The sequence below is a fragment of the Scomber japonicus genome, chromosome 22 (genome assembly GCF_027409825.1).
Source record: "Scomber japonicus isolate fScoJap1 chromosome 22, fScoJap1.pri, whole genome shotgun sequence".
Lineage (NCBI taxonomy): Eukaryota > Metazoa > Chordata > Actinopteri > Scombriformes > Scombridae > Scomber > Scomber japonicus.
This window is the reverse complement of record NC_070599.1, coordinates 27,023,702-27,036,585: the sequence shown is the minus strand read 5'-3', so window position 1 is coordinate 27,036,585 and position 12,884 is coordinate 27,023,702. Positions and strand designations below refer to the sequence as shown.

Below are 12,884 nucleotides of genomic sequence, written 5' to 3'. Positions count from 1 at the left end.
ATTGATATTTTACAGATAAAAACATGTGACTTTGTGACAACAGATACAGCTAACACACTGATCTATCCTCCTTATAAATGAATAAATATATAATATCAGTAAAAGGGAAGTTATTATTATTATTATTATTATTATTAATATTTAACTGATAAACAAACAGATTTTACCCGCCTCTTCTGCTCCACGTCACGCGACTCTGACGTCAGCAGCAGCAGCGGCAGCACGCGGAGGCTGGGGAGGAGGCGTGCGGTGTGGCAGCTGAAACACACACACACACACACAGGCGCGCGCACTGAACGTTACCGAGGCTGCTGCACGAGACAGTTACAGTACAGGATCGATCGAACGTTCTGAGCACGAGAGCAGGATTCTATTCTATGGGCGGGAGGCTCGTGACACCATGGCAACGGATTTTAGACTGCTGCTGACCTGAGTGACGCACCGACATGTTACAGCCCTGAACAGGTAACAGTTAAGTTGTTTACCGGTTTATTTTGCCGGTTATTTTACCCGGTGCACCGGCAGGATGAGTGGTCACGTGATGTAACAGCATAGCAGGCTTGTTTATAAACGACAGTTTGTTTGAATGTGTTAAATTTGAGTTAAAATAAAATAAAATAAATTGTTTATTTGTGCAGGTTGTGCTTGTTGATGCTGTTATAATACTGTTACATACAGTCACACTGATGCTCCTGTTGGAATTAACTACATAAAGTCCATTTAATAAAAATAACACATTTTATTTAATTTTTAAATGCCTGTTAAAAAGGTTAAAATCTTAATAGCTGGTGGTCTTTACTGTGGAGCTGCTGACCTTTAACCTGACACTGTCTGCAGGCTGGTGGGAAATGTTTTTTCTGAAAGGTAGCTGCAAAAAACTGCAAAAAATCAGATGTTAAACAACAGATTAGCTGTAATACTGATACTGATTTCTAGTCCAAAACCACCTCTACATCTCTACTGTCTGCCTATCTCATTCTTCTGTTGTGTCCAAAAAATATTGTTGTTTAGAAATGGCTCCAATGACTAATAACAGTGCTCCTGTTTTCAGTCTCTGAGAATAATTCTGTTTAAAGCAGACGCTACTGAGTTGTGCTTCATATCACAACAATAATAGACTGTAAAGTTTTATCAGTCCTAATATTATTTCTAATAGTTTTCATTTCCTAGAGTGAAAGGTTCTGCCTTCAAATGTCTTTTGACCACCCAGGAGTCACTGTATTTATGACAGAGAAGCATTAAATCGTAACATTTGAGTAACTGTAACTAGTAAGTTTTGAGGCATTCCTGATTAAAATGTGGTTGATTAATCGATTAGTTGGTAGTCAGAAAATTAATTGCCAATTGTTTTAATAATCGATTTAATTGTTTTGAGCCATTTTGAGGAAAAAATGCAAAAATGTTGCAATTCCAGCTTTTTTAATATGAATATTTTCTTGTTTATCTTGTCCTCTATGAGAGTAAACTGATTTTTTTTGGCATCACAGAATTAAGTATTTTTTAGACCTGCAACAATTAGACAATTCATTGATTTGTTGATTGATAATTTTGATAATCAAATGGTTGAAAATGTCTGTCGATCACTGTTTCGCAAAAGCCCAATCTGGTGTCCTCTAACATCCACAACCCTCATTTTGAAGCTTTGAGTTTGGTGACTTGAATGTCACCATATTGGATTTCTGTAGCCAGAAGTGTCCATATTTGGACAAGAAGGTAATAACCAAGTACTAGATTGGTTAGTATGGTGCATTTACATTCTATGGTTAATTGTGATAATGCTAAATGCTAGTTCTCATTAGCGAAAAACAAGCTTAATGGAAAAACTCTATCTTCTAGTTCAACCAAACACTTAACAAGACCTTTTTTAGGTGACCAAAATGTCACATTTAACTTTTATGAACTAAAAACACACTGAAATAGCAACAGCTATATATAGCTGTGGTAGTGACTTGTCAATCACAACATAGCCACGCCCTGAAGCATACCCTCCTTTAACTTCTATTTTACTCTAAATGGGTACAACATCTACAAAAATGAACATCATGATGTATTGACCCAGACTTAAAACTGACAATTGAGACCATAAACTGATTAAAAAACTCTTTACTGAGCTAATAAATCCAATGAGAAGTTGAGTCACTTGCTCATACTGGCTTCTTTTTGTAGCCAGTAGAGTCCCCCCTGCTGGCCATCAGAGAGAACGCAGGTTTCAAAGCACCAATTAAACCAACTTAACCCAAGTGTTTTCTTACAATGTTAAAGGTTAAATGTCTACAGTTTACTCCTTTACCTTACCTTTTTTTTAAAACTATTATTTGTTTCTTTAACCGTGTACTAATTCGGGGGTTGAACAAGGTAAACATAGAGAGCAATGATGTGTCCACACCCCAGACATTTCTTTCTTCCTGTTCATCCATCCATACTTTAAATTCCTCTGCATGGGTGGGGGTTGGGGTTGGGGTTGGATGGGGGCATCATCAGCAAGTGTGTGTTTTTATATTTATATCCTGTGTCAGCCAGTCATTGGGGTGGAACATGCATGCTTCAGTTAGCGATTATCTTCACAAAAATACACACACACACGCATGTCCCACTAATGTCAAACCCAACAGGCGAGGACCTTCGCCTGTTGGATGTGACATTAGTGGGACATGTGTGTGGACCTTATTTAAACATGTCAATAATTATATAAATAACATTTTAGCTGTTTTTTAATCTAAAGATTTCATGTCTCATTAAATCTTTATATCCACAAAATCAATTATGTAGCACACACCCACTGACCCAGTTTTAACTCAGGTTCACTCATTCTTGAACATCATGTGCGTCATCAAAGAGAAACCCGAATAAAAACACCATTTCCTTTGTTTCTTCTTCTATTCTATCGCTAACTGAAGCCTTTTTCTATTGTTTTCTGTTTCTGTTTTTATCTTTCAGGTCTTTCTGCTTCCTCATCTTCTGTTTTCCCTGGTGAATCATGTCTTCCTCCTCCTCCTCCACCTCCTCCTCTTCCTCCTCCTCCTCCGCCGAGCTGCCCTACTTTTGTCCTCGCTGTGGTGACGAGTGTCGGTTCTCGTCCGTACCTGAGCTCCGCGCTCACCTGGTCAGCCGACACACCTACGAGACCCTGCTGGTGCTTTCACAGGTGAGCCAGGACCCACAGCTGATTCATATTGATCATAATAATGATAGGATTTGGTGTTTATTGTTGTTTAAAATGTGGGTCACATCAATGAATCAAACTTTATTTATATAGCGTCTTTCATACAGGTTGATGTGCTTCACAGTTGATTAACAAGCTGATAATAAGACAGAACAAGTGAGAACATGTAGAAAAGGAACAAAAATAAAGAACAAATTGCAAAGAAAAAACTAATAAATTGAGACAAATGCATGCAAGAGAAAATAAGAGGGATAAAAATTAGATTAAGTAAAATAAATAATAGTTTTAGATCATTGAGGCCAGTATTCACACACTAGAGGCTAGTTAACTTGTTACTAGTACTGTTTAAGACCTGCTCAGATTTTGTTATAAGACACTAGACATTGTGTTATTTATCCACTTATTAATGGTAAATGGAGGCAAAAATACTCTTCAAAATAATCTAAATAAATGTATATTAATTATTGAATTATGTTGGCAAATTCAAATTTGTGCAGCCCCTACAATGACAATAAAATTATTATATGTCTTATATCTTTTATGTATTTGTTGACTGTCTCATAACTGAGAGTAAACCATGTCTCTGTTTAAATACTATATACAGTAGGAGGTTAAAACATTTCACCAAACTGAACCTTAATCCAATCACAGACCTCTCAGCATTAACATCTCACATTTCAGACTCGGGTTAGAAGCTCCAGACCTGGGACTCTCCTCCCACTCCCCAGCCCTGCTGTGTCCCAGAAACAGAGCTCTTCTCTGGACATGGAGCCCCACAGCCTCCCCCTGCCGCTGGCCTGCCTGGATCTGGCCTCGTCCTCTGCTTCCGTTCATCTGCTCAGGGAAATGTTTGGCCCGTCAGATCGTGCTCTTCCTGCCTCCTCAGGACTTACAGAGGACCCCTCCACTGCTCTGGCTCTCCCCGGCTCTTTGGAGCCATTTCCTGGGAAGAAACTGGGCGAGCTGGGAGTCCAGCTGGGCCTGGAGTTTGGGCTGTCAGTGGGGATCGGGCTGGAGGAGAGGCTCGGGCTGGGGCTGGATCGGAAAATTGCCCGGACCTTTGCAGAGGTGGAGGAGAGGGTGAACCGGCGAATGGGCCGACTGAGAGTGGAGCTGCAGAGGAGGGATACAGAGCTGGAGAGAGAGAAGAGAGACGGAGAGCGACTGAGGAGAGAGAAACAGGAAGTGGAGGAGAGGGCGACGTTCCTGTTCAGACAGGTGGGAGGAGCTGTGAGAAATAATATAAACACATGTTTCAGGAAAAGATAACATTTAAAAACACTGACTATTGTTCCATCAGGTCTCTGCTGCCATGGAGATGATGCAGAGACTAAAGAACGACCTGGAGGGAAAAGAAAAGAAGCTGATTGAACGACAACAGTCAGTAACTCTTCACTGGATCCAATGTTCTGTTCATTTCTGTTTAATATAATCACAGTAATCAGGTTGTCCATTAGGAGCCAGCGGCACAACTGCAAATACGCTGGATTGTTTTACAGCACCACATTTAGTTTTAATAATAATAACAACAGTCAACAGTATAATGTCTTTATATAACATCTGGATCATTATGCAGCATGAATATGCAGCGATCTGCAGCTCCTAATGAACCGAACAGAGAACACAACATGATGCACAGACAGAGGACACGTCATGTTTAGTCTGCCTCACTGGACACACACAGACACACACACACACAGACAGACACACACACACACACACACACACACACACACTCACTCTCAGCTGTGGTCTGCTGTGATGATAAATATAAGATGACAGTGAGGCACAACGGCCCTGAGGGGGGAGTGTGTGTGTGTGTGTGTGTGTGTGTGTGTGTGTGTGTGTGTGTGTGTGTGTGTGTGTGTGTGTGTGTGTGTGTGTGTGTGTGTGTGTGTGTGTGTGTGTGTGCGTGCGTGCGTGCGTGTGTGTGTGTGTGTGTGAGGTCAGCCGGTTTCATGTATCTGCATGCATCTAAATATTGTTGTTGACATTTAGCGCTGTGTTTTGTATCTGTGTGTATTTTTATACCACATAATTATCTGCACAAGAATAATGAATTATGTAACATAAGTCACAGCCCAGCTCAGAGGCGGTCATATTAGTATTATTATTATTTTGTCCCCATCATGTTAATTTATCAGTGATTCTGTGTGTGTGTGTGTGTGTGTGTGTGTGTGTGTGTGTGTGTGTGTGTGTGTGTGTGTGTGTGTTAGTGTATTTTACATTTTTTACATTTTGACGTGTGTGTTTTACAGGGAGATGGTGGACATCGAGCATTTCCTGAGAGAGACGGCAGAGAAAGAAGCTGCAGCCAAATCCAGACTGCAGGTGATACTACAGACCCTCTAATACTGTTTACTTATTATTATTATTACTGTTATATTACTGTAGTTTTTATACGTTTTAAATATCATTGTGTTTTGTTTTCAGGTTTTCATCGAGACGTTGTTGGAGCGCGCCGACCGAGCGGAGCGACACTTACTGCTGCTCAGCTCTGACACACACCAACACAACCACCACTACACACACCGCCACGACAAACACACACACCCGGACGCGTACGCCGACCCGTACGCCCCCGCGCCCGGTCGAGGAGGACGCAGTCTGGACGGCAGCACCGACGACATCATCACGAACAAGATGCAGGGAACGTTCAGCAACCGGGTGAGAAGAAGAAAACTTAAACATCTGGAATATAAAAATAATATAAAATTAATAAAAAGTGATGATGTGACTGATCGTGATGTTAAATATGTGTAAATTGGGACTGATTGGCTGAAACATAGAAAACGGTCCATGGCCTCCCAGAATTAACTCTAACTTTCATTATTATCTCCTTTCTCTCTCGCTCTTGCTCTTCTTCATCCTCCTTTTCTTCCTCCAGAGGAGTTACAGTGTTTCAGGCTCCTACAGACTGGGAGAGCAGCTGTACAGCCACCATCACTACAGGTAGACTAACATAGGCCTGTCACCATGACTACTTCTGTTGGACGATACATTCTCTACAGTCTGCATTCATGGTCTACACACCCATACCTACAGTCTGCAGTCTACATTCATGGTCTACACACCCATACCTACAGTCTGCAGTCTACATTCATGGTCTACACACCCATACCTACAGTCTGCAGTCTACATTCATAGTCCACACACCCATACCTACAGTCTAAAGTCTACATTGATGGTCCACACACCCATACCTACAGTCTAAAGTCTACATTCATGGTCTACACACCCATACCTAGTCTACAGTCTACATTCATGGTCCACACACCCATACCTACAGTCTAAAGTCTACATTCATGGTCTACACACCCATACCTAGTCTACAGTCTACATTCATGGTCCACACACCCATACCTACAGTCTAAAGTCTACATTCATGGTCCACACACCCATACCTACAGTCTAAAGTCTCCATTCATGGTCCACACACCCATACCTACAGTCTACAGTCTACATTCATGGTCTACACACCCATACCTACAGTCTACAGTCTCCATTCATGGTCCACACACCCATACCTACAGTCTACAGTCTACATTCATGGTCTACACACCCATACCTACAGTCTACAGTCTCCATTCATGGTCCACACACCCATACCTACAGTCTACAGTCTACATTCATGGTCCACACACCCATACCTACAGTCTAAAGTCTCCATTCATGGTCCACACACCCATACCTACAGTCTACAGTCTACACACATGGTCCACACACCCATACCTACAGTCTAAAGTCTCCATTCATGGTCCACACACCCATACCTACAGTCTACAGTCTACATTCATGGTCTACACACCCATACCTACAGTCTAAAGTCTACAAACATGGTCTACACACCCATACCTACAGTCTACAGTCTCCATTCATGGTCTACACATCCATACCTACAGTCTACAGTCTACATTCATGGTCCACACACCCATACCTACAGTCTAAAGTCTCCATTCATGGTCTACACACCCATACCTACAGTCTAAAGTCTACATTCATGGTCTACACACCCATACCTACAGTCTACAGTCTCCATTCATGGTCCACACACCCATACCTACAGTCTACAGTCTACATTCATGGTCTACACACCCATACCTACAGTCTACAGTCTCCATTCATGGTCCACACACCCATACCTACAGTCTACAGTCTACATTCATGGTCCACACACCCATACCTACAGTCTAAAGTCTCCATTCATGGTCCACACACCCATACCTACAGTCTACAGTCTACACACATGGTCCACACACCCATACCTACAGTCTAAAGTCTCCATTCATGGTCCACACACCCATACCTACAGTCTACATTCATGGTCCACACACCCATACCTACAGTCTAAAGTCTACATACATGGTCTACACACCCATACCTACAGTCTAAAGTCTACATTCATGGTCCACACACCCATACCTACAGTCTAAAGTCTACATTCATGGTCCACACACCCATACCTACAGTCTAAAATCTACATTCATGGTCCTCACACCCATACCTACAGTCTACATTCATGGTCCACACACCCATACCTACAGTCTAAAGTCTACATTCATGGTCCACACACCCATACCTACAGTCTAAAGTCTACATACATGGTCTACACACCCATACCTACAGTCTAAAGTCTACAAACATGGTCCACACACCCATACCTACAGTCTACAGTCTACATTCATGGTCCACACACCCATACCTACAGTCTAAAGTCTACATACATGGTCTACACACCCATACCTACAGTCTAAAGTCTACAAACATGGTCCACACACCCATACCTACAGTCTACAGTCTACATTCATGGTCCACACACCCATACCTACAGTCTAAAGTCTCCATTCATGGTCCACACACCCATACCTACAGTCTACAGTCTCCATTCATGGTCCACACACCCATACCTACAGTCTACAGTCTACATTCATGGTCTACACACCCATACCTACAGTCTACAGTCTCCATTCATGGTCCACACACCCATACCTACAGTCTACAGTCTACATTCATGGTCCACACACCCATACCTACAGTATAAAGTCTCCATTCATGGTCCACACACCCATACCTACAGTCTACAGTCTACATTCATGGTCCACACACCCATACCTACAGTCTAAAGTCTACATACATGGTCCAAACACCCATACCTACAGTCTAAAGTCTACATACATGGTCCACACACCCATACCTACAGTCTACAGTCTACATTCATGGTCCACACACCCATACCTACAGTCTACATTTATGGTCTACACACCCATACCTACAGTCTAAAGTCTACATTCATTGTCCACACACCCATACCTACAGTCTAAAGTCTACATTCATTGTCCACACACCCATACCTACAGTCTAAAGTCTACATTCATTGTCCACACACCCATACCTACAGTCTACAGTCTACATTCATGGTCTACACACCCATACCTACAGTCTAAAATCTACAAACATGGTCCACACACCCATACCTACAGTCTACAGTCTACATTCATGGTCCACACACCCATACCTACAGTCTAAAGTCTACATTCATGGTCCACACACCCATACCTACAGTCTACAGTCTACATTCATGGTCCACACACCCATACCTACAGTCTACAGTCTACATATATGGTCCACACACCCATACCTACAGTCTAAAGTCTACATACATGGTCCAAACACCCATACCTACAGTCTAAAGTCTACATACATGGTCCACACACCCATACCTACAGTCTAAAGTCTACATTCATGGTCCACACACCCATACCTACAGTCTAAAGTCTACATTCATGGTCCACACACCCATACCTACAGTCTAAAGTCTACATTCATGGTCCACACACCCATACCTACAGTCTACATTCATGGTCCATACACCCATACCTAAAGTCTACATTCTACATTCATGGTCTCCATACCCATACCTACAGTCTACAATAACATATATCTCCTTTTCCTCCAGCAGTCTTTCAGGTAGAATGAGGACCTTGTCTCTGGGTTCGGGGGGGTGGGACGGAGACGGGGGGTCGGCTCACCACCTCCACCACTCCCAACACCATCACTTCGCTCAGCCCTCCTGGTGTCGGAGAGACAGAGGAGGAGGAGGAGGAGACGGGAGGAGAGAGAGGCAGTGGTATGTAAAGAGATTAAATACATAAATACAGTCCAATCCAAATGAAGCACAGAGCTGCATTGTGGGAAATGTAGGCATCAGGTTTTGAAGTAGAAGAAGCATCATTGTCTTTTACATCATTGTCCTTCTTCTTCTTCTTCTCCTTCGTTGTCTTTCAGGCCTGGGGAGGGAGGATGGGGGAGTACGTGGAGTAAGAGAGGCCGACGTCACTACAGCACAGAGGAAGAAGAAGAAGAAGAGGAGGAGGAAGACGACGACGACGACGATGAAGATGAGGAGGGTTTATGGAGCAGCAATGAGATGAAGAGGCTCGTCTTTGCCAGGACTCACACACCTGGATCGGACATCCTCTCCTCCCTCAACTCCACCCCCTCCCGTTGTCACGGTAACCGTCAGCTGGGTGCTGACACCCTGAGGCTGAGGGCGGGGCTCTTCTGCGTCTTCCCGTATTTGGACGTGCGCTCGTTGCTGCGTGCGGCCGAGGTTTGCTCCGATTGGCGGTTCGTCGCTCGTCACCCGGCGGTCTGGACGCGACTCCGCCTGGAGAACGCCAGAGTGTCATCGGAGGTAGATGAGCCTTCATCATCATCATCATCATCATCATCATCATCATCATCATAAAACTGTCACTTATAACGTCAGGTTTTTAGAGTTTAATGTGTGTGTGTGTGTGTATGTGTGTGTGTGTGTGTGTGTGTGTGTGTGTGTGTATGTGTGTGTTTGTGTGTGTGTATGTGTGTGTGTGTGTGTGTATGTGTGTGTGTGTGTGTGTGTGTAGTTCCTGACCACCCTTTCTCAGTGGTGCACTCAGACTCAGTTGGTGGTTCTCGACAACCTGAAACCTCGAAGCAGACGAGCCGATGAGACGCGAGAGGATTACCACAGAAACACACGGTAACACAGACACACAAAAACACACACACACACACACAGAGTAACACACACACACACACACACACAGTAACACACACACACACACACACACACACAGTTCTCAGGGATTAACGCTCAGAAGCGGGGAAGTTAACAGCTTTTCTTATCTTATTAACATGACAAAAACGTGCGTGTTGCTGTGGCAACTGCATCTAATTTCAGTCTAGCTGTCGTCTGATTGGTCAGAGCTGAGCTGATAAAGAGGTGAAGCTGAAGGCATTAATGAAGACGTTGCTGAGGTCTGACAGGTTGCATTGTGGGTATTGTAGTTGAACTGTGTGTGTGTGTATGTGTGTGTGTGTGTGTGTGTGTGTGTGTGTGTGTGTGTGTGTTTGTGTAGAGGCAGTGTGGAGCCGGGGGTGGAGGCCCTCCTGAGGTCAGCAGGTGGCAGTCTGCTCCACCTGTCCGTGACTCAGTGTCCTCACATCCTCACCGACAGGACGATGTGGCTCGCCAGCTGCTACTGTAGGAACCTGAACACTCTGACGTACAGGTGAGTTACCTGGTTTACTGGGGATGTGTCAATAATTGTTCTCAGAGAAACTTCCAGAAAGTAAAGGATAATGTTGTCAGGTGTGAAATATGTGGAGCAGAGTTGAGCTACGGTGGCTTCACACGGACATAAAGCTGCTATCTGCTGTGACGGTTGCTAAGGGAGGCGGACCTGACGCTAATCACCAAACTAGTCCGTCAACATCTGGAGCACCTCCTCCATATCTAGCTGAAAGCTTCTTTAACATCTCAGCAGCATGATGACCCACTCTGAGTAGTTTTACACCATATTTTACCTGTGGAGCAGCAAGGAACAGACACCTACTGTCATAAAAAGGAAATACAACAATTTAACCCTTAAACAGGCCTTACTAGATATGTCATTTGCACCTAAAGTACCTAAAGGAGGGAAGGAAGGGAAGGAAGGAAGAAGGAAGGAAAGGAGGGAGGAAGGGAAGGAAGGGAGGAAGAAGGAAGGAAAGGAAGGAGGGGGGAAGAAGGAAGGAAAGGAGGGAGGAAGAAGGAAGGTAGGAAGGAAAGGAGGGAAGAAGGAAGGAAAGGAGGGAGGAAGGGAAGGAAGGGAGGAAGAAGGAAGGAAAGGAAGGAAGGAAGAAAGGAAGGACAGATGAAGGAAGGAAGGAAGGACAGAAGGAGGGAACATTTACCCTAACAGCTGAACTTAGATCTGAGGAAGGAAGGAAGGAAGGACAGATGAAGGAAGGAAGGAAGGAAGGAAGGACAGATGAAGGAAGGAAGGACAGATGAAGGAAGGAAGGACCTGGGAGGACAACAGGAAGGTTAAAGAGTCTGTATCTCCTGGTGCACGTTGTCTGTTTAAGGGTTAAACCAAACGTAATATCGGAGAGTCTAACTTATAAAGTAGCTAGTTATTTATGTTTCTAAAATAAAAAAGAATAAAGGGATATCAATAATAACTTCTTATAGAGGCTTTTTTCTCACACTCTACATGGGAAAACTAACAGACAGTAAAGGATAATGTTGTCAGGTGTGAAATATGTGGAGCAGAGTTGAGCTACGGTGGCTTCACATGGACAAAAATCAATCACCAAAGTAGTACGTCAAGATCTGGAACAGCTTCTCGAAAATGTGACAAAAGTCTCAGAGAGAAAACTAACGCTACGTCTCTCATTGCTAACATGATTGTAAAGGAAATGCTCAGCGTTGTTTATGACGGGAGAAAAAGAAATCCACCCTGTAGTATTTGTAAGCTTGTAAGATTTATTCTTTTAATTAATGTGTTTGTGTAAAGAAAAGACTGATTATCATTTAACCCTCCTGTTGTCCTGGAAGGAAGGAAGGGAGGAAGGGAGGAAGGGAGAAGGAAGGAAGGGAGGGAGGGAAGGAAGAAGAAGGAAGGAAGGAAGGAAGGAAGGGAGGGAGGGAGGGAGGGAGGGAGGGAGGGAAAGGAGTAAGGACGAAAAGAGGATGGAATTAAGGAGAGAAGGAAGGAAGGAAGGAAAGGAGTAAGGACAAAAAGAGGAAGGAATTAAGGAGAGAAGGGAGAGAGGAAGGAAAGGAGGAAGGAAGGGAAGAAGGAAAGGAGTAAGGAGGGACGGAAGGAAGGAAGAAAGGAAGGAAGGAAGGAAGAGATGGGGTCAATTTGACCCAAGAGGACAACACAAGGGTTAAATGAATACAAGTTTAGCAGTTAAAGCTGGTTTGTTATTAATATTGAAAGGTATTATTTGATGCATTTGATCTATTTAGCTCATTTAGCTAAGTCGGCATGCAGCTAATATTCAGTTATTCATCGGTTATACCCACCATGAAACATGAGCTCATCCCTACTGTCCACCTGTGTGTTTACAGGAGTTCTTCAGACCCTCTCGGTCATGAGGTCCTCTGGGCTCTGGGTGCAGGCTGCAGGAACCTCAGCAGCCTGCAGGTGGCGCCGGCTCACCCCTGGTCAGATACACTTCTGTTGTTATTACTGGATTTTAAGTGTTTATTGTAATGTGGATTTTATTTAACCCTTAAACAGGCAGGAGTGGAAAATTAGATGTAAAAAATCCTTACTAGTTATGTCATTTGCACCTATAGTAAGGAAGGAAGGAAGGAAGGAAAGGAGGGAAGAACGAAGGAAAGAAGGGAGGAAGGAAGGGAAGGAAGGGAGGAAGAAGGAAGGAAAGGAAGGAGGGAGGAAGGAAG

The 12,884-nt window shown here is 43.6% G+C and overlaps 1 protein-coding gene across 1 annotated transcript in view; it reads left to right on the top strand.

The window, feature by feature from the left end:
- Positions 1–3,007: 3,007 nt before the first annotated feature.
- Positions 3,008–12,884, top strand: part of LOC128383647 (F-box only protein 41-like) — a gene marked incomplete at its 5' end in the record, with an annotated part of 14,441 nt that continues 4,564 nt past the window's right edge. The window contains 10 exons of the mRNA XM_053343238.1: positions 3,008–3,145; positions 3,845–4,381; positions 4,464–4,543; positions 5,422–5,494; positions 5,597–5,830; positions 6,051–6,115; positions 9,449–9,857; positions 10,069–10,184; positions 10,564–10,716; positions 12,546–12,641. Coding sequence (XP_053199213.1) covers positions 3,008–3,145; positions 3,845–4,381; positions 4,464–4,543; positions 5,422–5,494; positions 5,597–5,830; positions 6,051–6,115; positions 9,449–9,857; positions 10,069–10,184; positions 10,564–10,716; positions 12,546–12,641 — 1,901 coding nt within the window. The remainder of the gene's footprint in view (positions 3,146–3,844; positions 4,382–4,463; positions 4,544–5,421; positions 5,495–5,596; positions 5,831–6,050; positions 6,116–9,448; positions 9,858–10,068; positions 10,185–10,563; positions 10,717–12,545; positions 12,642–12,884) is intronic.